At 56.7% G+C, this 27,126-nt stretch overlaps 4 protein-coding genes across 14 annotated transcripts in view; 2 read left to right on the top strand and 2 right to left on the bottom strand.

Moving 5' to 3' along the window:
• Positions 1–1,444: 1,444 nt before the first annotated feature.
• PRICKLE3 (prickle planar cell polarity protein 3) lies at positions 1,445–10,161 on the top strand. 2 transcript variants are annotated; one of them, XM_082446520.1, is made up of 10 exons: positions 1,448–1,611; positions 2,822–2,907; positions 3,811–3,994; positions 5,955–6,068; positions 6,398–6,535; positions 7,131–7,334; positions 7,421–7,607; positions 8,380–8,679; positions 9,302–9,924; positions 10,037–10,161. In XM_082446520.1, exons 1-9 carry the CDS (start codon positions 1,570–1,572, stop codon positions 9,889–9,891), a joined length of 1,845 nt encoding a protein of 614 aa, XP_082302646.1. In that variant the 5' UTR covers positions 1,448–1,569; the 3' UTR covers positions 9,892–9,924; positions 10,037–10,161. The 2 variants fall into 2 exon arrangements, with proteins under 2 accessions (XP_082302647.1, XP_082302646.1); XM_082446521.1 differs by lacking the exons at positions 8,380–8,679; positions 10,037–10,161 and having other exon boundaries at positions 1,445–1,611; positions 9,302–10,033.
• On the bottom strand, positions 10,151–13,068 carry PLP2 (proteolipid protein 2). Its single transcript, XM_082446697.1, has 5 exons — positions 12,840–13,068; positions 11,622–11,774; positions 11,422–11,517; positions 10,793–10,883; positions 10,151–10,584 (listed from the first exon to the last, which is right to left on the bottom strand). The coding sequence occupies exons 1-5, from the start codon at positions 12,933–12,935 to the stop codon at positions 10,562–10,564; spliced, it is 459 nt and encodes a 152-aa protein (XP_082302823.1). The 5' UTR covers positions 12,936–13,068; the 3' UTR covers positions 10,151–10,561.
• A 3,099-nt stretch (positions 13,069–16,167) lies between these two features.
• On the bottom strand, positions 16,168–19,947 carry MAGIX (MAGI family member, X-linked). 3 transcript variants are annotated; one of them, XM_082446632.1, is made up of 6 exons: positions 19,788–19,947; positions 18,853–18,999; positions 18,011–18,093; positions 17,700–17,936; positions 17,417–17,588; positions 16,168–16,697 (listed from the first exon to the last, which is right to left on the bottom strand). In XM_082446632.1, the coding sequence occupies exons 1-6, from the start codon at positions 19,834–19,836 to the stop codon at positions 16,393–16,395; spliced, it is 993 nt and encodes a 330-aa protein (XP_082302758.1). In that variant the 5' UTR covers positions 19,837–19,947; the 3' UTR covers positions 16,168–16,392. The 3 variants fall into 3 exon arrangements, with proteins under 3 accessions (XP_082302758.1, XP_082302759.1, XP_082302760.1); XM_082446633.1 differs by having other exon boundaries at positions 17,456–17,588; XM_082446634.1 differs by lacking the exon at positions 18,853–18,999 and having other exon boundaries at positions 19,788–19,945.
• Positions 19,948–25,952: 6,005 nt separating this feature from the next.
• Positions 25,953–27,126, top strand: part of GPKOW (G-patch domain and KOW motifs) — a 58,724-nt gene continuing 57,550 nt past the window's right edge. For 6 of the 8 annotated variants that reach the window (XR_014258766.1, XR_014258767.1, XM_082446555.1 and 3 more), the window contains exon 1: positions 25,953–26,099. Coding sequence is in view for 5 of the 8 variants with exons in the window: in XM_082446555.1 (XP_082302681.1) it covers positions 26,051–26,099 (49 nt within the window). In the remaining 3 variants the exon portion in view is untranslated. The remainder of the gene's footprint in view (positions 26,100–27,126) is intronic. The other 2 variants (XM_082446554.1, XM_082446559.1) reach the window with 2 other exon arrangements.

Genomic DNA, 27,126 nt, shown 5'->3' with positions numbered 1-27,126 from the left:
CACATGGCTCTTACTTCTCAGTGTGTCTTTTTGGAGGGGGGAGAGAAAGATGGGGAAGAAGAGGCGAGAGGAAGCTCCGCCTCCGACCTGCTGGACACCGTTCGAGTCATCCCACCATTTTCGGCCCCTCCAACAGTGTCTTGCCGATCCCTGTCCTCTGTGAAGCCTCGCCTGCCGATAATTCTAAGTCACGCTCTGAGTAGCCCTGCCGACTGCCCCACTACTGGCCACCGAATGCCCAGTCTTTCTAGGGTTCAGTTCTAATTCTGGTCCCTTAGCCATGCCCCTTCCCAGCCCCTGTGGAGCCCTGTCCTTGAATCCCCAAACGGTTCAAAGGAAGACTTCCCTCTAGCCACCCGCCTCGCATTCTTCAGACCCTGATGTCTCTCTATCTCCTTGTCTCTGCTCCAGCTGGAGAACCGGGAGACAGACTAGGCTGCGAGGCCGGGAGGCGGGGCGCCAAGGTGACTCGTTAGTTCTTTCATTCACTCCCTATAACCTGTCTCAGGCTCCTCCCTGGGGCAGGGAGGGGCGGGAAGTGACCAGGATGTGCGTAATGGGGCGCGGTGGGGGTGGGTGAGGTCCCCGGCGCCCACGATGAAGGGCCCGGCTGACCGCCGCCACCGCGGTGCCTAATTAGAGACCCTGGCCGGGCACCGGAGTTCTGGCTGTGTGCCGGGGACCCCCTCCTCCCAGTCCCGAGGCATAGCGAAGCCTGAGAGCGCGGAGAGACTCCTAGCTCAGGGAATGAGCTCAGGGAAAGAATCACTGGAGAGAGAAAAGTGGGAGCAGGGGAGGGAAGGCTTGAAAATCTATTTCTCGGGACTTAGGGGTCATCGCAGCTGGGCCTGTAAGGATGGGGAGCGAACAGGGAAGAGGGCCTCGGAACCTGGCCGGTAACTTTAGCCGCCTCCCCATAAACCTCAGATAACCCTGGCTGTGAAAACTTATGAGAGCGGGGACGTGGGACGGGGGCATAAGATCGAGCTCTCTGATGGGGTGAGGGAGCACCAGCTGGGGCTGCGATGGGGTTGGGGACCGTTCTTGCAGCATTCATCCGGGGGAAAGAGACCCTCAGAACATCACCAGTGGGGAGGGGGCCAAGAGGTGGCTTTAACCCATCCCCCAAATAAACATCCAAGATAAATCCACACGAAGCGTCAATACAAGTACTGTAGCGCACACTCCTTGCAGTCAGGTCGCCACTTCCAAGTTCCCACTCCACCACTACAGAGCCCTCAAGCTCTAGAATGTCCTGTGAGAGACCATGTGGAACCCTGGGGGCTCTGGGGGCCGTGTTTTCTGAGGCCCAGCTGCCGCCCAGGCAGGAGTGCAAGGAAGCTTTCGCGCACGGCGTTCCTGGGCTGCGCGCCCCTCACCTCTAGGCAGGGGGCGCCTTGGCCCGGGAGAGAAAACAGGCCCAGGGGCGGACCCCGCTGGGCGCGCTCCTCCTACGCCGGTGTCAGGTTTACGGAACCGAGAGCTCCCCTGCCGGACGCGCGGTGGCCAGACGGCCACAAGGATTCCATTCGCCTGACCCGGCCCGGCTTGACCCTGCCCGGGCGCGCCATGTTCGCGCGTGGGTCCCGGAGGCGCCGCTCCGGGCGCGCGGTGAGCGAGACTCAGGGCAGCGGTGGGGGTCGGGGTAAACTGAGGCCCGGGAGAGGGAGCAGGGGATAGGGATAGCGAGGAGGCGCTCCCAGAGGATCTGGGAATCCCCATCCTCAGGGTTCCCAAACCGGAGGGCCTGGGGCTGCTGGAAGCATGTGGATGAAGGAACGTGGAGATCTGGTGGCCCTTGCTCCCTAATCACCTTTATCAGCACCCCGGGGACCTGGTGCACTCCCCTCTCGGGTGAATTATGGGAGGGGATTCTGAGAGCCAAAAGATTGGGTCCTGGAGTCCTAGATTGAGCAGGGGCCTCCTGAGCTTATGAGAAAAGGGACCTCCCCCTGTACCTTGGCGGAAGGTGAACTGAAGAGTGAGGCCCTACACTCCTGGGGTGCCCTAATACTGAGAGTCGAGTGGTTGGGATTTGTGAGGAGAGGGCTTCCAGGCTTCCACTTGAGCCAGGAAGCTTTTGCCTTCCTAGATGGGAGGGTCTCCCTCTTCCTTTGGAGGGGCTGTCTGGGTGGGGTCTGCGTTTGGTGGTCCAGAAGAGTGAATAGCCCTAGGATATGAGGGGTAAGGGCCAAGGCTTCTTGGGGTGTGGGTTTCTGAATGGCTCAAGGGCCTCCTGAGATCCTGGAGGAGGGTCTCAGTTCCTTGGGTATGAAAGGGTGAAGCCAGGGTTTGGGGGATGGGCTCTTGAGCTTCTGAAAAGAGGAGCAGGGCTCACGTGGGGATCCCAAGTAAGGATAGGGTCTCAGATTCCTACCCTGTGGAACTGGAGTGCTGCTGGCTTCCTGAGTGGAGAAGGGGCCGAGATGAGGCCTGAGAGGAGACACCCAGATTAGGGGCTCTGCTCTGGTGGGGAGAGTACTCTGAGTTCAGGGGGAGGTGTTTTGAGGCCTGGAGGAGTCAGAGGCTGGTGGGAGGTGTCGAGGCTGGGTGAGGGTAGTCCGATGCTGGCCCGGGGAGGGCAATTCCCTGAAAGGGGCGGCATATAGGGAGGTGGCCTCAGCTCCCCCGCCTCTACCTCGGTTGTGTCCCCCTCCCCCGCACTCTGGGCTCTGTCCCAGCCTGCCCGGCGTTGCCCTGGTGGGACAGGCCCCGGCGTGTGGTTGTCGGCCTCGGAGTGGAGAGGCGGGCGTTGACTTCTTTCTCCCTCCCCGCCCGCGCGCACCTCGCCGGGTCCCGCGTCTGCCCCCGCCCACTACAGCCTCAAGAGGCAGAGGACCCAGACCGCGGCCAGCCCTGCAACTCCTGCAGGGAGCAGTGCCCCGGCTTCCTGCTGCATGGCTGGAGGTAGGTGACCATCCCAGGACCTTGTCTTCGTCAGGGTCCTGCCCTTATGGGAACCCGCCCTTAGGGACCCCCCCCCCACCGAGACTTAGGGCACGCCCCTAGGCTTGAGCCAGGTCTTAGAGAAAGCTCAGGTCCAGAGCCCCTCCCCTGACTCATTCCCAATTGTCCAGTTCCCAGGAGAGCTCCGCCTACTACACAGCCCCGCCCCCAGAAGTTTTGAGTCCCATCTCTAGGGAGATCCTCCGTCCCGGGCTCTAAGCACCGCCCACTGACCTCCAGCCCCTTTCTGGGGCTCAGAACTCCTCTCCCAGACCCAGGTCCTATCCTCCTAGTGGAGCCCTGTACCCAAAACGTCCCATAAAATACCACAGACAGAGCCCTACTCACTCAGGCTCAGAGCCCCACCCACTCACAAGTTCAGAGCCTCAGCACAAGCTAGAGCCCGCCCCTAGGGAAAGTTCCCCCACCACGTCCAAAGTCATGAGGGGAAACCCTTAGATTTATAACTCCAATCTCAGACTCAGAGCCCCACCCCTACTCAGGCCCGTTGCCAGGAGAGTGTGACCCAAGTCCCAGTGCTGAAAGTCAGGGGATGGCCTTGAGACCTCCCACAGCCCCACCACCCCTTCACATCCTCGGCCCAGGCCCCGCAGCCCCACTCCCAGCTCACAGCCCTGCCCCCAGCTGGCCGCTCTGCCCCTCACAGCCCCCGCCAACTCCCCACAGTAGTCTGGCTCACAGCCCCACCTCCGCTCAGCACCGCCCCCAGGCCCCTGTCTGGCTCGGAGTCTTTTGCTGGTGATAATCTGAATGTCTCTGGCCCTCAGTTGGACTTCCTTGGGCTGCCAAGGGGTCCAAGTGGGCCAACCCTTAGGAACTGACCCCCCATCCCGGTCCCCTCAGAAAGATCTGCCAGCACTGCAAATGCCCACGGGAGGAGCACGCCGTGCACGCAGTGCCTGTGGACCTGGAACGCATCATGTGTCGGCTAATCTCAGACTTCCAGCGCCACTCCATCTCTGATGACGACTCTGGCTGTGCCTCGGAGGAGTATGCCTGGGTGCCCCCTGGTCTCAAGCCCGAGCAGGTGACCAAACGCCACCACCCACTCTTGCTCACCACTGGGCACACACACATGCACACTCAAGTGGGAACCTATTTCCAGGGAAACTCTAGCGTGCGTGGTCAGACTGTGCATGTCCTTCTGACCCCTCTGTGGTCTAGCAGGGAACCCTGATTGATCGCTGAGCCAGTTCCTCAGGACCTGTTCACCCCTCTCCTGTCCTCCCCTTACCTCAGGTCTTATCCCAGCACTTCATTCACTTCATTTCCATTGATTGATTCATTCAGCAAACAGTCACTGAGCACTTACTGCATGTCAGACAATGTTCTAGGCACTGAGAACACAGCAATGAACAAAACACAAAAAAATACATCTGCCCACATGGAGGTTGTATTCCCAAAGGGAGCAAGAGCCAATAAGCAAACCTGTAAATATATGTCAGATGGTGTAAGGGCTATGGAACAAATAGAGCAGGGAAGTGGAAGAGAGGGAGGAGGGAGAGAGAGAGAGAGAGAGAGGGAGAGAGAGAGAGGGAGAGAGAGAGATGTTAGAATTGTAAATAGGGTGCCCAGGTCAACCTCTGTGAGAGTACGATGTTTGAGGGTCTTGAAGGAGGTGAGGATATGAGCCATGCAGATATCTGAGGTTAGAGCGATCCAGGCAAGGGAAACAGCTAATGCAAAGGCCTTGAGGCAGGAGTGTGCTTGGCATGTATGAGAAACAGCGAGGAGACCAGTGTATCTGGAGCACAGTGAGCAATGGGGCGAGTGGTTGGAGGTGATGTCAGAGATGGTGGAGGCCATGGACAGAACTTTGACTTCCACTCTGAATGAGGGAGAGGACACAAGAGGCTTGTGAGCAGAGAAGGGATGTGATTTGTCTTAGGACTTAACACAGTCCCTCTGGCTGCTGAGTGTAGAATGGACTGTAAGAGTGAGGGTGGAAGCAGGGGATCAGTGAAGGGGAGGCTACTGCAATGGTCCAAGTGACTGATGATGGCGCTGGCAGTGGAAGTAGTGAGCGGTGGTCAGATTCTAGTTAAATTCTGAAAGTAGAGCTGAGAGGATTTGCTTGTGGGTGTGACAGAGGAGTCAAAGATGACCCCAAGGATGGATGGATTGACTGATATGGGGCAGGCCAAGGCAGGAGCAAGTTTGAGGGCTAAGAGCAGAAGTTTGGTTTTGGCTATCTGGAGTTTGAGATGCCTGTTGGACATCTGAGTGGTCACGTTGTCTGGAACTCAAGTGAGAGGTCACAGGGCTGGAGGTATGCATTTGTGAGGCATTAGCCATGAGATGGTATTTATAGCTATGAGGGTGGATTCGATTCCCAAGGGACTGAAGGTAGACAGAGGCAAGAGGACCAAGGACTGAGCCTGAGGACCCTCCCACATTTAGGGGTTGGCCAGTTGAGGAGGAACCAAAACAGGGACAGAGAAGGAGCAGCCAGTAAGGTAGGAGGAAAGAAACCCAGGGCTGTGTGGTGTTCTGGAAGCTAAGGGAACAGTGTTTCCAGGAAGAGGGAGTGATCAGCTGTGTCCAGTGCTACTGATGGGTCAAGTTGGATGAAGACTGAGACCTGAACAATGAGTTCAGCGATGTGGATATCATCAATGACTATGACAGGAATAGCTTTGGAGGAGAGGCCGGGACAGAGGGGGTGGGGAAGCCTGACTGGAGTGGGGTCTAGAGAGAATGGGAGGAGAGGAAGTGGAGACAGCAAATGCACACAACTCCTTCAAGGAATTTTGCTATAAAGGGGAAAGAAAAGTGGAGCAGCAGATGGAGGGAAAAGTGGGGTCAAGACATGAGGGAACTCTCAGTAGGCTTGGGAAGTGGCAGAAATGATCTGGCCTGTAGGGAGGAGGGGGTCAATAGAAGTTCCCTCCCGATGACTTTAATTTTCTCAGAAAAGTAGGGACCCACCATCCCACTGCATCACCCCTAGTCTCAATTGTTTTCTCCCATCCCCCATGTCCTCCCAGGTATACCAATTTTTCAGCTGCCTTCCAGAGGACAAGGTCCCCTACGTCAACAGTCCCGGGGAGAAGTACAGGATCAAGCAGCTGCTGCACCAGCTGCCCCCACATGACAGTGAGGTGAGGAGACAGAAGACAGGAAGGGCATGCCAGGTAGGGGACACAGCCTGGACAAATGCTGGGCAGCTGGAAAGAAGTGGGCAGGGTCAGAGGAGGAAAGGTGAGCTGATCTGAGGTGACAGGTCTGGACAGGCAGGGGCAATCCGGGGACATTCCTTGGCAAAACCACAGCTGTGCCTTGGGAGAAGAGGTAAGGGGTGGGTATTTCAGGCAGGAAGCACCATCTATATAAAGGCCTAGAAGTAAATTTTTTTGAGCACGGATGAAATTTGGAAGAAGGCTGGGGGCAGGCATCAGGGGAGGAGCCTGGAAGATCCCCACTACTCCAGGCACAGTACTGCACAGCACTGGAAGAGGAAGAGAAGAAAGAGCTCAGAGCCTTCAGCCAGCAGCGGAAGCGGGAGAATCTGGGGCGTGGCACCGTGCGCATCTTCCCCGTGACCATCACTGGGGCCATCTGTGAGGAGGTGAGCCATGGAGGGCCTCAGTGAGTAATGGTGCCTTTGCTCCAAGCCCTGGGGTACAGGGCCCATCTGCCAGGCCCTGGAAAGAGTTTTCTCCCCTCCATGCAGTGTACATAGGGCGTGGGCTATCTCTTTGGTCCTCTTATGATTGAGACTTGTCTTTAAGAACCAACCCACAGTGGCAGGGCCTGTCTCTAGAGCTGGGTCATGGGTGGGATTTGTCTCTAAGGCCCCCCTGGTGGGTGGAGCCTAACCTTAGATCTTACCGTTAGGTGAGGTCTGTTGCTAAGATCCCCCAACTGGGCCTGGCCTGTCTCTGTGGTTTCCCCAACCCCCTAAAGGGGAGACTTGCCTTTAAGGCCACCCACGAGGAATAGGGCCTGTCTCTGTGGTTTCCCCCAGGAGCAGCGCCCTTTTCTAAGGCTCCTGCTCCCACCTCCACCCCTGGCCATGTAGGCAGGGCCTATCTCAAAGTTACCCCCTGGATGGGGCCGGTCACAAAGGCCACGGGGAAGGCCCACATGTGACACGCCTTGGCTGACCCCCATCCATCCTACCATCTTGGTGATGGTGACGGCGTCCACCTGTCGTTTGGCAGTGCGGGAAGCAGATTGGAGGTGGGGACATCGCCGTGTTTGCCAGCCGTGCAGGCCTGGGTGCCTGCTGGCACCCACAGTGCTTTGTGTGCTCCACGTGCCGGGAGCTGCTGGTGGACCTCATCTACTTCTACCATGCTGGCAAGGTCTACTGTGGTCGCCACCATGCTGAACGCCTGCGCCCGCGCTGCCAAGCCTGTGATGAGGTTCGTGTCTCTCTGCCCAGGGGTGTGAACGGAGGGTGGGCAGGGGCAGGCCCTTCTGATGGCCATGGATGGCCTTTGCCCCCCAGATCATCTTCTCCCCTGAGTGCACAGAGGCCGAGGGCCGGCACTGGCACATGGGTCACTTCTGCTGCTTTGAGTGTGAAGCGTCACTGGGAGGGCAGCGCTATGTCATGCGTCAGAGCCGCCCCCACTGCTGCGCCTGCTACGAGGCCCGCCACGCGGAGTATTGTGATGGCTGTGGGGAGCACATTGGTGGGTGAACATGGGACTGGATGGGGGATGGATGGACAGCTGGGTCACAGCCCCACCCCCAGGATTCTTCCTGGGGGCATCTTCCAGGCCCCATCTTCTGTTATACCCCATACTTTAAGTCTAGCTCCAGCACTGTAGCCCTGTACCCTTCCCTGCAATTCCATTACCAATGTCCCCCATCATGCCATACTTTCTAAACCCCACCTACACTAGGCACCACTACACATCTAGGTCCACCTCCAGAGTGCCCTCTAATTCCTAGCCCTGCCCCCCACCAGAGCTACCCTCCTACCCTCTCAGCCTGGCCCCTACTCCAAGCTATGCCCTATTCTCTAAGACTCTCCTCCATCAGCCTAGGTAAACCCTACCTTCTAAGCCAGACCCTACTCTCTAAGACCCACTCCCTTCCCACCAAGGCCATGCCCTACCTTCTAGGTCCTGCCGCCACCACCCAGGCCTCTTCTTCAGGTCCACCTTCACTCTCCTTCCACCTGAAGCCACCTCTTAATGTCTAAGCCTGACCCACATCTTGGAGTCCAATGTCTACCCCCACCCTGGGAAAGAAAGGGAGGCAGAGGAGACATTTATCAGCCAGTTTCCAGGAGAGAAGGATGAGGAAGGGCCCCATTCTGGAGAGGTGGGGGGAGAGGGCATCTCCGGGTACCCTGCCTCAGATTCCCTGCCTCTTCCCAAGAAGGGCCCCTATTCAGGAGGGTTGGGAATATGCCTGGGGGCTCTGCCTCAGTTTTCCCCCTCGTGTCCATCCCCGCAGGCCTGGACCAGGGCCAGATGGCTTATGAGGGCCAGCACTGGCACGCCTCAGACCGCTGCTTCTGCTGCAGTTGCTGTGGGCGAGCCCTCCTGGGCCGCCCCTTCCTGCCACGCCGTGGCCTAATCTTCTGCTCCCGAGCCTGCAGCCTGGGGTCAGAGCCCACGGCTCCGGGGCCCGGCCGCCGCAGCTGGAGCGCAGGCACGGTCTCCACACCTCTCACAGCCTCTACAGCCTCTTTCTCTGCTGTGGAGGGGGCGTCTGAGACCTCCACCAAAGGCACCAGCACCGAGCCAGCGCCTGGTGAGCCAACCTTCCAGCCACGCCCAGCCACTCCGGTGCCCCCGCCTCAACCCTGTCCCCTCCCCTTGATTTGCCCAGGCCCTTCACCTGTGGCATCCCTGGCCCCGCCCCCATCACAGCCCTGGCTCCGTCCCCAAACCATTCCAGGCCTAGTCTCCATCCCCAACTACACCCCAACGTGAACCCTGGTTCCACCCCACTTCTGTACAGTGCCCTTCCCCTACCTCAACTTGTCCCAGCTTGAGCCCGAGTTCCTCCTTTCCTCCAAACCCTCTACCCGTCACCCTCCGCCCCCAGGCCCCGCCCCCATTCTATCCCAGACCCTGTCTGCTCCAGCCTATGCCACGCCCCTTTCACCAGAAGCCACGCCCCCACCCCGGCCACACCCCATACACCAATCCATCTGGCCCTATTCCTCCTGCTTTCAACCTCCTTCCCTCCACCCAGAACCTGCCCCAGGCCTCACATTTCCCAGACTCCCCACCTCGCTGCCCCGCCCCATGCCTGCCTCCACTTTCCCAGTCCTGATAGGGGAGAGAGAAGGCCCTTTCCAAAGACCTCCCCAGGGCTGGGGTAGGGGTGGGGTAAGAGATACAGGGAGTCGCTCCATCTCTCTTTCCAGCTGCAGGCCCCGAGGAGCCTGCCCGCTTTCTGAGAGGGGCCCCTCACCGCCACTCCATGCCTGAGCTGGGGCTCCGCAGTGTCCCTGAACCAGCCTCAGGGCCTCCTGGCCAGCCGGACCCGCGCCCAGAAGATGGTGCCTTTGGTCGCCAGAGCACCCCACGCGTCAGCTTCCGTGACCCTTTGGTGTCTGAGGGAGGCCCGCGGCGGTCCCTGAGTGTGCCCCCAGCCCAGCGCCGCAGGCCACGCAGCCCCCCGCCCAGGGGCCCCACACATCGCCGCCACCACCACCACCACCACCACCATCACCGCTGCCACTCCGGCAGACGTCGCCACCATCAATGTGACTTGGGATCAGGGTCGGACTCGGGATCTTGCTCCAGCTCGCCCTCCAGTCCCAGTTCCGAATCCTCAGAGGACGACGGCTTCTTCCTAGGGGAACGCATCCCACTGCCCCCGCACCTGTGCAGGCCAATGCCTGCTCAGGACACTGCAACTGAGACCCCCAATTCCCCATCTCCACAGCTCCCCAGGAACTCTCGCCCAGGGATGCCTCGCCAGGCCAGAGACAAGAACTGCATCGTGGCTTGAAGGAGTGACAGTTCTGGAGGGCTGCATTCTCAAGTCAGTGTAGATGATGACCCACCCACCCCAACTTAAGTCATAAATCCCCTGCCTTCCTCCCTCCTTTGTCTGTTTGTATTACTGAAGTAATTTAATATTTGTTTTAAAACAGGCCTGGCTTCTTTACCTCCTTGCTCCAGCTGCTCCAGCTCCCCCCAGTTTTCCCCCTCCTGATGCTTGAGATTTATCTACATTTGATCAAAGGATTAATTTATTCACTATCATATATTCTAATAATCTGCTTATTATTTATTTATTCCTCCACAGAACCCCTCTCCTCCCACACATACATGCACACTGAGAAGGTTATTAGGAGTGGGTTACAACCTGGGGCCTGGAGTCTGAAATCTGAGGCACCCTCTCCGTCATTTTGTGGCTTAGGTGGGGGCATTGTCCAAGCAGAACTGGTGTCTCCGTTTGGATACTGCAGAAGGAAGGGGAACCTAGGCACACCCATAAAGGTGGCCATACCCAGAGGAGTTGATTAGCAGCCTGGAAGACAAATTCTCGAGATAAAGGCACTTTTACCTCAGTAGGGGGCTGGGAGTTGACTGGGAGTGTTGTAGTAGGGGCGGGGAGGAGTTATTTCGATGGAGGTGTTATTTGCAGGTTGCTGATAGAAATGAAGGGAGTTCACCTACACCGGGCCATCTGCAGGGTCTGCAAGAGGAAAAGAGAGAACGCATTGGCTGGATCCACATGTCCATTTTGCAGATAAGAATATTGAAGCTTATGGTACTTATTGGCACCAAAGCCTTAAGTATCAATAAGAGACAGAGTTGGCATTCATGCCCCTTGGGAGACCCATTTTCTTCTCACCCCCTTAGCAACACCCCCCCCCCGCCCCGCAACACACCCACACACTTACCAGTAGGGGCTGCTGTATGTCTTTGCTGCCGCAAGGGGAAGGTAATGTAGGCATCATAGCCAAAGAGGCATGCAGCGATTAGGCCCAGCACCTGGGGATGGGGATGGGAGTGAGGTGGGAGTGGATTAGGCTGGTCAGCCTACTCGGCCTCCTACCTCCTTGTATCCACCACCTCCAGTGACTACCCCATGCAGGGACGGTAGCTAAAGCCCCAGGTTGGCAAGCCAGAGAGCCCCAGGGAAAGGCCAGAGACTGGACTCTATCCCACCCTCCCTCTTCCTAGTACCTTTCAACACAGTGCAGCCACACAGTGGCCCCACATATAGGGGACGCCATTCATACTGTACATTGAGACAAAGCTCTAGCAGATGGTGTAGTCTAGTGTATCGACAAAGGGGCCACCTCTCTGTGCTTCCCACAAAAGTCCCTGTGTCGGACAAGGGATGGCCCTTTACAGCAAATGATTTGGGGAGGAAAACCAGGGCCTGGGTCAGACTTTCCTGCAGACCCTGAGGACAGGTGTGACCTACTGTGGGTCACACACTTTCTGGCAGAAGCAGAGGCAGAAATGACCCCAGGATCCTCAAACCCCTCTCTCTGTGCTTTGGAGCTGACTCCACAGCCTTTACCCCTGCAACGATTTTGGAGTGGTTTCCTCTCTCAACAAGCACAACAATGGAGGTGATCAGGTAGAGGATGACTGCTACGAGGGTTCGGAAGAAATCCTGTGAGGTGTAGGGAGAAGAGGGAAGTCAGTGTCCAGAATTCCCCCCACAATCCCAACTTCCCGAGCCCCTCCCTAGCCTTGCCATTGTGGCCCCTTTCTCACACTCCAAGGCCAGTTGATGATCTGTATCTTGGTGTGCAGGTCACACATGTAGACGACAAAGAAGATAGCAGCAAAGATCATCTCTATCACCGACAAGAAGGAGTATCCTGATGTCGAGGCACCGAAGCAGATCAGAATCACCAGGCACAATATCTGGAAGGATATGTGAAAGGGGGCCTCAATCAACTCCCAGGGCTGAGGGGACTGGTTTAAATTGGGGGTCTCAAACTCAGATGCCTACCAGGACTGGGAAAATGACAAATAATAATAGCTAAACACTTATTGTGTGCACACTGTGTTGCAAATGTTGTTCTAAGAGCTGTGCAAGTATTAATTCACTCAATCGTCACATCAACCTAATGAGCCGGGTACTATCATTAGTATCTTTATAGATGAGAAAAGTGAGGCACAGAGACATGAAGTGACTTATCCAGGATCACCCAGCTAGTAAGGAGTAGATTTAGGTGCCTCAGTTTCCCCTCTTTTCCCTTCTAGGATGGCCTGCCGGGAGTGGTGCCTCCAGGTGTTTTTTGTGAGCACTCGCGGCGCCAGCTTCAGGGCTTTGACGGGGCGGGACGTGCGGTTCTCCCAGCAACCTCTTTGGGAAACGGTGAGAGCGATACCAGAGGGGCAGGGCTCCATTAAAGGCGCCGCACCCCTTTTACAAGTGACTCAAAGGAGGCGCCCACTTTGAGAGGGACGGGAAACCGAGGCTCCCAAATAGCTGAGGACCTCCCACCCCACCACAGAGAGGCGAGGAAAAACTGGGGGAGGGCTGGTCACCCTACCACGCGGGACTAGCGCGCGGGGGCCCCACCCCAACAGGTCCCGCCCCTGGGCGCTCTGCCAACCCTCCCGCCAGTGCCCAGGCCGCGCCACGCCCTGCCACGGGATGCCCCCCAACACCCAGCCCCTGGGGACCCCTTCGATGAGTCCACCGATAAGTCTACGGGGTCTCTCTCTATGGGGCCCCCCATATGTCCTATGGGTCTCTTGCCTGACCCCGTGGGCCAGCAGCTCCCGACCACCTTCTCCAAACCTCACTGACTCGCCCTGCGTGCGCCCCTGGTTTCGGGCCTGCGCCACCAACCCACGCACCCCTCGCCCCACTGCCAAGAGGCCCGGGCCACGCGCCTGCCTCCCCCGGAGCTGCCCCGCTCCGCGCAGTCCAGCCACCCCACCCCGCCTTTGCCCACCCGCCAGTCCCGGGACGCTCACAATCTCAGCAAACAGGAGAATTCCCTTTCGGGTGCGTGAGAAGTTGGTGCAGGCGGCCCAGCAGCCGGGGGCCGAGAGGCGCTCGGAATCCGCCATGGCGTGGACCGGAGTCCCGAGAGGCGCGGAGGATCTGCTCGCTTGCTCGTGGGTTCGAGGACGGTGCACACCCAGCCGTCTTGCCCGCCGTCTGGCCGGGAAGGGGGCCCCGGGGCGAAGGAGGGAGTGAATCACCGCGCGGAGCAGAAGCGGGCGGGGCCGGAGCGGGCCGGGCCAGGTGGCCGCCGCCCCGGAAGCCCCCTTGCCCCTCCCGCCAAGGATTCTCCCCGCCCGGCGCACAGCCCCCAGGGCGTCCCATCTACGGGGGCGCCAGCCTCTGAGGCTTGGCAGTTTTGCGAACCATGTGTTGCACTGGAGAGACCCTTCATGCTTTTAGAATACCAATGCGCCTAGGGCTGCCTCAACTCAGAACCGTGGGGATTTGGCTTTGGAAGGGAATGCCTCAGTTTCCTTAGCTGTAAAAACGGCCGAGGCCAGGGTTAAACTCAGGTATGTTTCCAGAATTCGGAATATTTTGGATTTTAGAAAGTTTTCTCAATACATATAAGGTATATCATTTAACACTCTCAGCAGGGTCTGAGACTGCCCCGTTAAAAAACCAACCAAACAAACAAAAACACGTTAATATTTCCTCAAGGAATGGTGTGGACATTCACAGTAAGTGGGATAGGCCAGGACCAAAAATTTTTCCTGGTTAAGTCAGGTCAAGTTTTGTAACCAAATGGTGCCCAACTTGTGGGAAAACTGTTGGTTTCCAAAGCTGTTTGGATTTCGGAATTGTGGATAAAAGACCGTGGACCACAGAATAAACCTCTTAGCAGTGATAGAATGAGACCTCGCCAGTGCACAGGCTGAGAGAGAACAAAGCCTGTTGAGCATCAAGCTGCTCGGTAAATGAAGGGTGGACGTTATTAATAGTGTCAGAGCTCAGGGTCTGTTTCTCTGTTCTGCAATTCTAGGGAGGTCCTGGCCCCAAGTGTTGGGCTTCCATTTCCTGGTTCTAAGTAGAGGGGCTGTCAGCCCACTCTTAGATGAAGAATGGGGAAGGAGCACAGCTTTATTTATTGCCATGAGCTTGGCAAGATGAGGGGAAGGCTGCTGGGTGCCAGACTGGGTGAAAAGGCTGATGACATTTGAAGAGTGTGTTATCCTGAGCGAGTAATTTCTCCTGACTCAGCCTCAATTTCTGCGTCTGAGACATGCACCTGGTCACGGAATCAGGATCTCCCCCAAGATGTGCTGAGGGGCACACTCTCTCCAGAGTGAGTGTTGGTTTCATTCTCATCTCATCTGAGGAGAGGAGAGCCATGGCTGGAAGGCCAGGATGGTTCAACCCAAGGGCCTGCCTGCTTCCCCCCCACCCCCGAACCCGGGGTCCCACAAAACTAAGTAAGGGGCTCCCCTCTTTCAGCCCAGGTTGCTGAAAGAGGGATTGGATAGTGGAAGGCATGAAGCATACCTTTCCCAAGGCTGAGTGTTTGCTTTCCAACTCTGTGAGGCCATGCCAGAGTTTCTAGAACAGAACAAACTCTGCTCTGTATCAGGGCCTTTGAACTTGCTGTTCTCACTGCTGTCAATGCCCTTCCCCCAGTTCTACAAACATCTAGCTTCTGGTCACTCAGGTCCCAGATCAAATATTATGTCTTCAAAGAGGCCAGCAGCCCACCATCATTACCTCCCCCACCATTATCTTTTGCTATCTTCCTAACTCTCACTTCTCTCTGAAATTATCTTTTATTTATTCATCTTCTTGTGTCTTTTCTGACATCTGTCTACCTGCCCCCACTACTTCAGCTACACAAGGATAGAAATCTTTATATTTCATTCCTCCAGCATCTCACCAGTGCCTATCACAGTGCAAGGTAAACAGTTGGGGCTCAATTAATACTTCTCAAATGCAGGTGAGATTAAGAGGACAGGCTTGGAAATCGGGGAAGATTAAATATTGCCTCAATCCCCAACTTCCTCAAGCTATTTATACTCACTGGGCCTCATTTCTCTCCTCTGTGAAATGGTCACATCGGGATTGTTGAGTCGATATGTAACTAGATGGAAATAGATAGTTCCAGTAAAGCCGGTAGCCAGGATAAGACCAAGTAAATGGTGGCTGCGGGTACTATCGATATTATTAGTCTCCTGGGTGTGACTGTTTTTATAGGACTGGGGCTCTGGAGCCCTTTCCTGACTTCCCTAGAGCCACACTTCTACCAGGCTCTGAGTTAGGGTCAGCTAGAAGCCCCAGTGCACTCCCCCACAATGCCTACAGCGCTAATCATTCAAGGGTTCACCTCTTCACCTCTTTATACCCCAACTCCCAGCCTAGCTTTACAGTCCCTCTCTCCTCCCCAGCGCCACCTTGGACACTCACACTCGGGCCCTTTAATTTCCCTCCCTCACCTCTCCAGCCCCTCCCCGTAGGGGGTAGAGTTGCCCATTCCCTCCAGACCACAGCTTCCTTCGTTGGGGGGGATGGGACGCAGTGTTCAGGATGTGGTGACAGCGGAGGTGACTGGACATTTCTGGCCTCGGTCAGCGCCCGCACTGGGGCTACACCGGAGTCCGGCTGGCCATATAAGCCCTGGCTTTGGGGCTCTGTTCCCAGGACGGAGGAAACTCGGGCCTCTCCCAGGACCGGGAACGCCCAGCGTGTAGCGTGTGCACACAAGCCCGTCTGCAGTTCGTCACCATCTATGGAAGAGGGGGGCGCAGCCCAACGGTTCTAAAAGCCTTTTTTAGCCCGGCCCGCTGACTCACACCTTCCTGGCTCCGCCCCGAAGGGGGCTTCGGGGCCTCAGCCAGCGCCCTGAGGGTGGCAGTCTACAGCCAGCCAAAGCTGGCAGACCAGGCTGGAAGTGAGAGACCGCAGGTTCTCGGCGAAGGAAGCCGCCCCGGTTCTAGCCTTGCTATCCAGCCCAGCTGAGGGTCTGGACGATTCCTGGCCGGGGTTGTGGGTACACTGGTGCACACCCCGCCACAATAGGCCCACCTCTGCATTCCCCACGCCACGCGCAATAATTAACTGAGCCCTGCACACGTCCAAAAAAGTGAAATGAATAAATGGGGAGAGAAGCAGGAATTGGCGAAGGGGAACGGCGTGGGGCTATGCCGGCAGAAGCGAAGACCTCTCTAGAGGCATGAAAGAAACAGCAGGAAGTAAGCTTGTCAAGGGTTGCTAGAAGAGGCCCTCCTCGCAACCAGGTCGACCCACCCGCTGCTTTACGAGTTGGACTCGGGAGCCCCACCCGGCCTAGAGCACCTGGCAAGTCAAGACTGGATCGAACCATTTTATTACCTCCCCTGCCCGAAGCAAGAAGCGCAGGGCTGGCCGGTCCGGGAGGGCCGTACCACTGACGCCTCGAGGGGAGCGCGGGCTGGTCGACTGCGAAGCAGGAGGGGGGAGAAGACCAAGGAAGCTCTCCCCATGATGCTAGTGAGCGGCGGGCGGAGCACGCCAGATCCAGGTTGGGCAGTACCAGGTGACCCGTCTGCTACACGCTCAGTGCCTCCGCCTTCCGGCTGCCATCTCCAGGGCTAGCTGCGCGGCCCCTGGGACCCCTAGGGCTCGCGAGAGCCGTTCCTCGCTCGGCACCAGCCAGGGTCCAGGGGAATCCGGGGTGTGGTCGTTGGGGTCCTCCGTGCTGCCCTCAGGAGGAGGAACCGCGGGGTCGTCCGCCACTCCTGGGCTAGACTCCGGGCTGCCCCGGGTTTGGGGCGTCGTACGGGGTCGAGGGTGCTGAAGTGGGGAAGCGCTGGAGCTGCGAGACCTCGTCACCGCTGGTCCCCCAGGATCTGCGCTGCGATCTGGGGATGGCAAGACTGCAGATTAGATTGGGCGATAGGGTGGGGAACGGAGATGGGGCCCCTTGGCTGAGGGTGGCCGGCAGACTCGAAGGGCTGCGGGAGACAGAGACCCCAGTACTTAGAGAAACCTCCCTCAAGGAATGGACACGCCCTTCAGGAACCGGAGCCACTCCTCAAGACCCGACACCTCCTTTCCCGAGTCCCCTTCTTTCCTGGATGCAGAACACTCCCCTCAGAAATCAATTCCCACAACTCCCAAAGGAAGTCAAACCCCTCCCATCTAGCATCCCAGACTCTCTCCTTGCTCATCCTACCTTCCTCAACTCCCAACTCTTTCCCTAATGGATCCCTCATCTTTTGGGACCAGACCCCCTACCCTCTGGATGCCCATCCCATCCCCTCTCCACTGAGACCCACTCTGCTTTCCCATCTGGGGACCACGACCCTTCCTTCTGAACAACCACTTTTACCCCAAACCCCTCTTTTCTCTTCCCTCCCAGTACCTCAAAAGCCTCCCCTCTGAAATCCACCCTTATTCCTATCCTGGGACCCCGGTCTTCCCATCCCCACTTTTGAAAATATCATGACCCTCACAAACACCAAGCCCTGATCCTCCCCATTGAGACCACCAAACCCTTCTCAGCCAGGTCCCCAGCCTCTCCACTCTGCGACCCTCATCGTCTCACAGATCCCTGACCCCAATCCTCTGAGAAACCCACCATCTTCTTTCCAGGGCCCTCCCACCCCCTCAGGCTTGCCGGGGTGGGTCTCAGGAGGCCTGCTTAGCACAAGGTAGAGCCGGGGACCGCCTGCGCGAATCCGATCCATGACCTCGGCATGGGTGAGCCCCTGAGTTGACTCTCCATTGATGTGGAGCACGAGGTCGCCGGCCTGCAAGAGTGCAAGGCAAGGGGTGTTGTAGAAAGGTCAAAATGGAGAGCACATCGACAACAGGATAGGACAGGGCTGGCACCGTCGAATGGAGGGTGCCTTATGCTTCACCTGCAAGCGACCGCAGCGCTGTGCCGGCCCGTCCTTCAGCAGCCCGCGCACTGCCAGCGGAGCGTCCCCGCCTGCATCTCGGCCTCCACTTAATGTGAAGCCAAAGCCCACGGAACTGCGAACGAGTTCCACACAGAACTGACCAGAGGCCTGGGGCGGCTTCGAAGCACGACGTGCCTTACCCTGGGTCACTTGGAGCGGCGCGGTACGTGTACCCAAGGTCTCTGACCGACGATGCTGGAGTAAGGACACAAGTATACATACACTGCCAGTCTCGAGGCAGGTGGCCTCGAAGGAGGACAAGGTGGTACCTGGGGCCGGTGTTCCACGAAAGTGGCATTAGGAAGGCGACTGTCTGTGACCTCTATGTCCGCAGAATCCAGCACGCTAATGGCTGAGGGATGAAAAAGGCAGTCGGAAGGTTACTATAAAGAAACTATCTAGGACCAGCCTACTGAGTTAATATTTCTAGCCTCATCTCATTTCCTTGCCTCTAGGATGCAGACAGACTTGCTCATCCATTTAACTAGGCTCCGCCCACACGAATAACTATCCTGATCCCGCCTTCTTAGCTAATAACCCTGGGACCAGCTATTTGACTAATCCTAAAGACCTTCCTACCTCCCTCTAATAACACGCAGATCTCGCCCCTCATATTAAACCGTTAGGCTCACCCTGCAGGGTGCTACTCCAGGATTCCGCTGCTGAAGATTCCAGGCCCCGCCCTCCAATCAGCCTATAAACTTCAACCTATTCCTGACCTTTCGAGCCGCTACCGCAGTACGCTTATAGACTCCACCTCCTTGACTAACATTCCAGGCCCGCCCCTTAGCCAAATGCCCGCCCCCAACCCTCTCCAGGCCCCGCCTCCTCAGAAATGCCACTCGAAACCCTGCTGACAAAAGTAAAGATCAAGCTCCGCACCCACAACTAACCTTGCAACGTTCACCTACTGCAGTAAACCTCTCTGTGTCACCTCCTAGAGGAATAATCTAGGCTAACCCCAGCACCCTCGAATCACCGCCGAAGCCCGTCCTCCCAGCTCACACCCATTGGCCCCACCCAGGGGAGTAGCTAACAATCCTGGGCCCGCCCCCCAGAACCCCGCTCCACTCCGACCACGCCCCCGGGAGGCCACGCCCCCATCACGCACCCTCCTTGGGGCGCAGGCGCAATGTGGCGCCGGCCCGGCGTACCAGCGCCGCCACGTCGGCCGCAGCTCGGGCCGCCAGGGGGCGCGCGTCCAGCCGCGCCAGGAGCTGCCGGGCGCTGGGGCCCGCGGGCGGGGGAAGGCCACGGCCTGCGCGAGTGAAAAGAACAGATCAGGGCCCACCCTGAGTCTCAGCGACCCCCTACGCCCCCCCCCCCCACGACCGAAGACCTAGAATGCCCCTCAGGATCCCGGAGACCCGAGACCACTCCCTCGATAGTTCTGAAAGTCACCGACTGCCCCTCTCATCTCCCGTGACCCCCGACCATCGCGGGTATGCCCGTGGACCCCCGCCTGCCCCCACGACATCCCTGGACAGCTATTTAACCCCAATATTCCTGGACACCTCCGAACACCCTGTGAATAACTCTGGAGGTCTCTCACTACCCCCCTATAACTCCAGATTCCAGACTCTTCCCCCGAACATCGAGAAGGATCCCGATTCCCCCAGATGTCCCAACAGAACACGGTCTGCCCCCTGTGGCCCAGGCACCCCCGATTCCCCTCCAGTTATCCTAGGCAACCCTGCCGGCCCACATATCCCCAGAGCCCCCAGCCTAACCCCCCACAATTCACCAAAGACCCCGAGTGTCCAGTTGTCCCCAGTGACCCCGGGCAGACCCCTCCGGCACACCTCCCCGGAGACTCCGGAGAGACCCCCGGGTCTGGTGCGCCGCCCCGCAGCGCGGGTGCGGGTAGGGCGCCTCGAGCCCAGCCCGGGTCGCTGGGCCCCTGCCCTCCACCGCCGCCGCCCGCAGCCGCTAGGGCGCCAGGGTTGCTTTGTTTACCACCTGTCAGAAGGAAAAGGTGAGGAGCAGACAGGAGGGGTGAGGGCTGGCAGGGACGCGCCCACTACCCTCCCACCCCGCGCCCCGTACCTCGTCTGCTCCCCTTAGGGTCCGTGGCGCCCCCCGCGCGCGGCTCCATGACCCGTACTTGGCCTGGTGGACGCACTGCCGCCAGCGACGCATTTGGAGCGCCCGGGAGCGCTCACCTGGCGGCCCGCCCGGGCTTGGACGCGGCTGAGGCCGGCCGGCCGGTCCCGTGCTCGTCGCCCCAACCAGCGCGGTGACCTACCTGGCGGCCGCCAAGGAGGCCTGGCCCTGGGAGCCAGCGCGAGCTCTTGGCCTCGCTCTGCCTCAGGCGCTGCCTCTCTTTCCCAGCATCATGGGAAAACTCTTTCCGCCCAGGGGATGTTGTTATTCCACGTGTGAGAGGGGGAAGTCGAGGCCCAGAGAAGTTAAGGGCCCCACCCGAGCTCTGACGACTAAAAACGGGGTGCAGAACCGGAACCCAAGTTTACCAGGGTATTCTGCAGCCTCCACCAGAGCTTTGCACATCGTAGGCACTCAGTAAATTTGCAGTGAATGTTTCCCTACTGGGGGACTGGAAGAGTACGGTGGGCTGGGGAGGGGGGTGCCCTTGGAGCCTTTGGGAGCTCCGGGAGGCTTCAGGGGCCTGAGCATATAGGGTTGGGGGATTCAAAAAGTAGGGAAGGGCAGGTCTCCTGGAGAGTGGAGAGGCAGTAGGAGCCTGGACTTGAGGAGCCTTTGAAGGCACATGGTGGGGGAGGGGACACTAGCCAATGAGAGGGGAGAAATGAGGCCCTTCCTAGGTTTGAAAAGAGGTGGGGCTTTGTCTGGAGACAAAGCCCCCAAGGGTGGAGCACTTGCGCAGAGTGCTACTGAAGTGGAAGGAGGAATGGGGAGCTGTGAGAGAAGGCCTGTGGCCACCACTTTGTGGAAGAAGAAACTGAGGATGGTAGGGGCCCAGGGTCGCACAGTCAGCCAACAACAGTGGGGGTCTCAGGCAGCTTACCCCCAACAGTCATCTGGTCCATGACTGTTTCATTATGGGTTGTGAACACACTGTGTCCTGATGTCCATTCTGGCAGGCTGTGCAACCTCTCTCATCCACCTTTCAGGGTCCTGGTTTTGTTGTAGTTGAAAGGGCTGAATGGTCCCTGCTTTCCTTCCTCCTCTAGTCCCATGCTCCTCCCATCTCAGACCTGACCTTGTCTGTGGGGGAACACACTGGACCTCCTTCACTGCTCTGCCCTGTTCTTGTTGTGACCGAATGGGGCTTTCACAGCTCCCTAAATATGCCCACTGTTATTCCCATCTCCCTGCTTTTGCCTATGCTGTTCCCTCTTTCTAGGAGGCCTTTCCCAGCCTTTTGTCCACCTGGACGGTGACTGCGTGTTATCAAGGCCCAATTCAAAGTCCTCAACCCTGCGTTCTTCCATTTCTGAAAAGAAAGAACGCATGTTTATATGCAGACGATGGATGATTGTCCCTGCAGAATTGTAAACCAAAGTGCTTCTGTCTGTGGGGATGAGTCCAAGCTGATTTCTTTTCCTGAGTCTTCCCAAGAGAACTGGGTTGAGGAGAAAAACCAAGGCTGAGCCCTAGGCATCCATATCCTCTCCTCCACTGGGAAGCCTTGCCACTCTCTCCTCCAGGGTCCAGTCCCCTTTCCCTCCCCCAGGGACCTCCCCAATCCTGCAGGGCAGTGCTGGTCACCAGGATCACTGGCCTCTCTGGGCATCTGCCTGCCTGAACTGGGATCTGCTCTGTCCCTCTTGGCCACCCTTGGGAGTCCAGCTGATGTGTGCGCTCCCAGGGGTCCCCAGCAGTCCCCAGCATAAGATGGCTGCATCTGCCCACCTTCTCTTCGGAGAAGCCAAGATGCTTTCTTTGTATAATGCCGTGTAAACTTTTTACGTATGGCTTGTGGAATGAGAAATAAGGCAACACAAGGCACAATTATTACCCCAGTTTTATAAATTGGGAGAAAGAGGCCCAGAGAGTGTAAGTAACTTACCCTCGTCTGGCCCTGTTCTTACTGAGACTTCAAGCACTGAAGATGGAGATGGCAGCTTCCAATCTGGGGTTTGGGGCTTGGGGAACCAGTGATTGTGGTAGAGGGGTGCTTAAAGGTTGAGGAATGGGTGCCTGAGGTTCTATAGATTGCTTGATGGGAGGGCCTTGCAGAGGAGCATTGTCGAAAGTTCAGGATGGTGGATGGTGAGGGGAGCTTTCCAAGTATCCGGCAGCCTGGATGTTTCAGAAATGGGGCAAGGAGCTTGCCAACTGGATGGGGGCTCGAGGGTTTGGAGATGGGGGATTGTTTGAGACTGGGAGATGCTCAGTCTTAGGGGAGTTTGCAAAGGAATGGGGTGTCCAAGGATGGCTTCAGGGATGAATGGTAGGGACGGGACCCTGGGTGAGAGTTTGCTGAGAGCTGATACCAGCAGGGCCACAAATCTGGGGATAGGGGCAAGGATTGGGGTTGAGGGAGCCATGCTCAGGTCACCAAGGCAGCTGGCAGGGTTGGCGGGCCCAGACAAAAGGCAAACCCTAGGGCTTCCCTGGTGGCACAGTGGTTAAGAATCTGCCTGCCAATGCAGGGGACACGGGTTCGAGCCCTGGTCTGGGAAGATCCCACATGCCGCGGAGCAACCAAGCCCGTGAGCCACAACTACTGAGCCTGCGCGTCTGGAGCCTGTGCTCCGCAACAGGAGAGGCCGCGACAGTGAGAGGCCCGCGCACCGTGATGAAGAGTGGCCCCCGCTTGCCGCAACTAGAGAAAGCCCTCACACAGAAATGAAGACCCAACACAGCCGAAAATAAATAAATTAATTAAAAAAAAAAGATTAAAAAAAAAAAAAAAAGGCAAACCCTAGCTACAGAAGGTGGAACCCTAGCTACTGCTTTGTCTGGACCCTCAGTGTACCCCTCTGGGAAGTGGTGGTAATGAAGTGTGCATGGTAAAATTGCCAAAGGATTAGGAATAAACCTTCCAAACCACCTGCATTGTGCCCAGCCAACCTGTGGTAGCAGCTCCGGTGCTTATCTTTAATCAATATTGATTACAATCAAGCTGGACAGGCCAAACCCCCTCTTAGTCCTGCTCCATTGTGGGTTTAAACCAATGCATTCTTAGCCTCATCCATTCATGAAAATAAGCCTTTTGCCCCTTTTAGCATCACCTCATTCATGGATTTAAGTCAGTCCCTCTCACAACCCCACCAGTTCTTATTAATTTAATCAAATATTTCTTCTTTTTAAGAAATAGATCCCTTTTAAAGGGATTGAGGTTTAATTGCCATAAAATTTGATAGGTTTTGAACTTGTTACTGAACGAGGTTCATTTGCTCAACACTCAGCAAGCCAAACGCTGAGACAGCAAGGTCTGCAGCAGAGAAAGGGTTTATTCACCACCTCCCCAAAGGCACAGGGCTTGAGATACTTATGGGATAAAGAATCAGGGTGGTCTTAGGCCCAGGGTAAAGTGTTTGGAGGCAGGGAAAAGGTGAGGCAATCGATGTTCTGCACAGGTGTATATGAGTTACATGCTTCTTCATGGAATGCATGTTCAAAAATGGAGGTGCTTAGCATGATCTGAGGGTGGAGTTTTCAGCCCTCTGATGTCAAAAGGTCATTCATCAAACACCTGTGCAGGCCCAGTTTTGGGGTCGGTGGTCCCAACCAGTCTTAACTGGCTCGAATTGGACAAGAGCTGACTCCAAGTTCCTGGAAAACAATGGTCAGCCCCATTACTATAGCAACCCATATGTCAGAGGTGTTATCTATAGGGGGTGGTAAAGGAGTCAAAAATAATTAAGGCGAGTTTGGTCAGTGAAGGCAGGTTACAAGCAGAGGGGTTTTTAACAAGCTGTTCCCTTACCTGCTGTTCTGTAAGACAAGCTCAAGAATTTCTGTTAGGCACTTGAACAGAAACATTAACCCTATGGGGCATGGTTTCAAACTGTTTACAACTGTGAGACTATCACTACAATCAAGATAGAGAACACAATCCTCACTGCCAAAAGTTTTCTCCTGCCCCTGTGTGATTCCTCTCTCCTGCCTGCTGCCCCCTCCCCCTCGTCACCAATCTACTTTCTTTCACTATACATTAGTTTGCATTTTACTAGATTTTTATATAAACAGAATCATACAGAATGTACTCTTTGCGTGGGGAGGTAGGTCTTGCTTCTTTCACTTAACATAATTATTTTGAGATCCATCCAAATTTTACATCCATTTTTATTGCAGTGTAGTATTCCATTGCATGAATATTCCAGTTTGCTGATCCATTCACCTGTTGATGGACATTTAGGTTGTTTTCAGTTTTGGGCTATTAACATATGCTATGGACTCGTGTCTCCCCAAAATTCATATATTAAATCTCTAACCCCCAATGTGATTGTATCTGGAGATAGAATCTTTAGGAGGAAAATAAGGTTAAATGATGTCATAAGATGGGAGTTCCCTGGTGGTCTAGTGGTTACGATTTGGTGCTTTCACTGCTGTGGCCCAAGTTCAACCTCTGGTCAAGGAACTGAGATCCCACAAGCCACAGGACGTGGCCAAAATTTTAAAAAATGGTGTCATAGAGTGGGGTCCTAATCTGATAGGATGTGGCCTGATAAGAAGAGGAAGATCTCTCTCTCTCTCTCTCTCTCTCTCTCTCTTCCATGTGAGGATACAGAGTGAAGGTGGCCATTTGCAAGCTGGGAAGAGAGCCTTACCAGGAAACAAATTGGCTACCACCTTGGTCTTTGACTTTCCAGCCTCCAGAACCGTGAGAGATAAATTTCTGTTAAGTCACATGGTATTTTGTTATGGCAGCCTGAGATGACTAAGACAACAAATAAAGCTTCTATGAACATTCATTTACAAATATTTGTGTAGACATATGCTTTCATTTCTTTTAGGTAAATAACTAGGAGTGGAAAGGCTGGATCATACATGTAAGTAAGTTTAACTTTTCAAAGATACTGCTGGACTTCCCTGGTGGTCCAGCGGTTAAGACTCAGTGCTTCCAATGTTGGGGATGTGGGTTTCATCCCTGGTTTGGGAACTAAGATCCCGCATGCTGCGAGGCGCAGCCAAAAAAAAAAAAACCGATACTGCCAAACTGTTTCCTAAAGATGCTATATACCATTTTACATTTCCATCAACAGTATATGAGGGAATTCCCCGGGGGTCCATTGGTTAGGACTCGGTGCTTTCACTGTCTGGGGCCTGGGTTCAATCACTGGTTGGGGAAATAAGATCCCACAAGTCCCACGGCATGACAAAAAAAAAAAGTAAACAGTATATGAGAGTTCCATTTTCTCCACATCTTCACAAACAGTTGGTATGGTCAGATTTTTAATTAACTTTAGCCATTCTAATATGTGTGTAGTGGTATTTCATCATGATTTTAACTTGCATTACCCAAAAGACTAATAGTATTAAGCATTGTTTACACGCTTATTTGCCATCTGTATATGTTCTTTGGTAAAGTTTGTGTTCAAATCTTTTGCCTGTTTCTTCTTCCACAAAGTGGTGGCCACAGGCCTTCTCTCACAGCTCCCCATTCCTCCTTCCACTTCAGTAGCACTCTGCGCAAGTGCTCCACCCTTGGGGGCTTTGTCTCCAGACAAAGCCCCACCTCTTTTCAAACCTAGGAAGGGCCTCATTTCTCCCCTCTCATTGGCTAGTGTCCCCTCCCCCACCATGTGCCTTCAAAGGCTCCTCAAGTCCAGGCTCCTACTGCCTCTCCACTCTCCAGGAGACCTGCCCTTCCCTACTTTTTGAATCCCCCAACCCTATATGCTCAGGCCCCTGAAGCCTCCCGGAGCTCCCAAAGGCTCCAAGGGCACCCCCCTCCCCAGCCCACCGTACTCTTCCAGTCCCCCAGTAGGGAAACATTCACTGCAAATTTACTGAGTGCCTACGATGTGCAAAGCTCTGGTGGAGGCTGCAGAATACCCTGGTAAACTTGGGTTCCGGTTCTGCACCCCGTTTTTAGTCGTCAGAGCTCGGGTGGGGCCCTTAACTTCTCTGGGCCTCGACTTCCCCCTCTCACACGTGGAATAACAACATCCCCTGGGCGGAAAGAGTTTTCCCATGATGCTGGGAAAGAGAGGCAGCGCCTGAGGCAGAGCGAGGCCAAGAGCTCGCGCTGGCTCCCAGGGCCAGGCCTCCTTGGCGGCCGCCAGGTAGGTCACCGCGCTGGTTGGGGCGACGAGCACGGGACCGGCCGGCCGGCCTCAGCCGCGTCCAAGCCCGGGCGGGCCGCCAGGTGAGCGCTCCCGGGCGCTCCAAATGCGTCGCTGGCGGCAGTGCGTCCACCAGGCCAAGTACGGGTCATGGAGCCGCGCGCGGGGGGCGCCACGGACCCTAAGGGGAGCAGACGAGGTACGGGGCGCGGGGTGGGAGGGTAGTGGGCGCGTCCCTGCCAGCCCTCACCCCTCCTGTCTGCTCCTCACCTTTTCCTTCTGACAGGTGGTAAACAAAGCAACCCTGGCGCCCTAGCGGCTGCGGGCGGCGGCGGTGGAGGGCAGGGGCCCAGCGACCCGGGCTGGGCTCGAGGCGCCCTACCCGCACCCGCGCTGCGGGGCGGCGCACCAGACCCGGGGGTCTCTCCGGAGTCTCCGGGGAGGTGTGCCGGAGGGGTCTGCCCGGGGTCACTGGGGACAACTGGACACTCGGGGTCTTTGGTGAATTGTGGGGGGTTAGGCTGGGGGCTCTGGGGATATGTGGGCCGGCAGGGTTGCCTAGGATAACTGGAGGGGAATCGGGGGTGCCTGGGCCACAGGGGGCAGACCGTGTTCTGTTGGGACATCTGGGGGAATCGGGATCCTTCTCGATGTTCGGGGGAAGAGTCTGGAATCTGGAGTTATAGGGGGGTAGTGAGAGACCTCCAGAGTTATTCACAGGGTGTTCGGAGGTGTCCAGGAATATTGGGGTTAAATAGCTGTCCAGGGATGTCGTGGGGGCAGGCGGGGGTCCACGGGCATACCCGCGATGGTCGGGGGTCACGGGAGATGAGAGGGGCAGTCGGTGACTTTCAGAACTATCGAGGGAGTGGTCTCGGGTCTCCGGGATCCTGAGGGGCATTCTAGGTCTTCGGTCGTGGGGGGGGGGGGCGTAGGGGGTCGCTGAGACTCAGGGTGGGCCCTGATCTGTTCTTTTCACTCGCGCAGGCCGTGGCCTTCCCCCGCCCGCGGGCCCCAGCGCCCGGCAGCTCCTGGCGCGGCTGGACGCGCGCCCCCTGGCGGCCCGAGCTGCGGCCGACGTGGCGGCGCTGGTACGCCGGGCCGGCGCCACATTGCGCCTGCGCCCCAAGGAGGGTGCGTGATGGGGGCGTGGCCTCCCGGGGGCGTGGTCGGAGTGGAGCGGGGTTCTGGGGGGCGGGCCCAGGATTGTTAGCTACTCCCCTGGG

The sequence above is a fragment of the Balaenoptera physalus genome (assembly GCF_965194825.1).
Source record: "Balaenoptera physalus genome assembly, chromosome: X".
Lineage (NCBI taxonomy): Eukaryota > Metazoa > Chordata > Mammalia > Artiodactyla > Balaenopteridae > Balaenoptera > Balaenoptera physalus.
This window is presented reverse-complemented; position numbering and strand designations above follow the sequence as displayed.

Coding starts and splice junctions, on each gene's coding strand:
- PRICKLE3 (XM_082446520.1), top strand. CDS start 1,570: ATGTTCGCGCGTGGGTCCCGGAGGCGCCGCTCCGGGCGCGCG. Junction 3,995..5,954: donor CTGGTCTCAAGCCCGAGCAG/GTGACCAAACGC, acceptor ATGTCCTCCCAG/GTATACCAATTTTTCAGCTG. Junction 7,335..7,420: donor GCTGCCAAGCCTGTGATGAG/GTTCGTGTCTCT, acceptor TTTGCCCCCCAG/ATCATCTTCTCCCCTGAGTG.
- PLP2 (XM_082446697.1), bottom strand. CDS start 12,935: ATGGCGGATTCCGAGCGCCTCTCGGCCCCCGGCTGCTGGGCCGCCTGC. Junction 11,518..11,621: donor TCATCAACTGGCCTTGGAGT/GTGAGAAAGGGG, acceptor TACACCTCACAG/GATTTCTTCCGAACCCTCGT. Junction 10,585..10,792: donor ACATACAGCAGCCCCTACTG/GTAAGTGTGTGG, acceptor TTCCTCTTGCAG/ACCCTGCAGATGGCCCGGTG.
- MAGIX (XM_082446632.1), bottom strand. CDS start 19,836: ATGGAGCCGCGCGCGGGGGGCGCCACGGACCCTAAGGGGAGCAGACGA. Junction 19,000..19,787: donor CCCTAAGGGGAGCAGACGAG/GTACGGGGCGCG, acceptor TCACTCGCGCAG/GCCGTGGCCTTCCCCCGCCC. Junction 16,698..17,416: donor AGGGCCCTGGAAAGAAGATG/GTGGGTTTCTCA, acceptor TGCCATCCCCAG/ATCGCAGCGCAGATCCTGGG.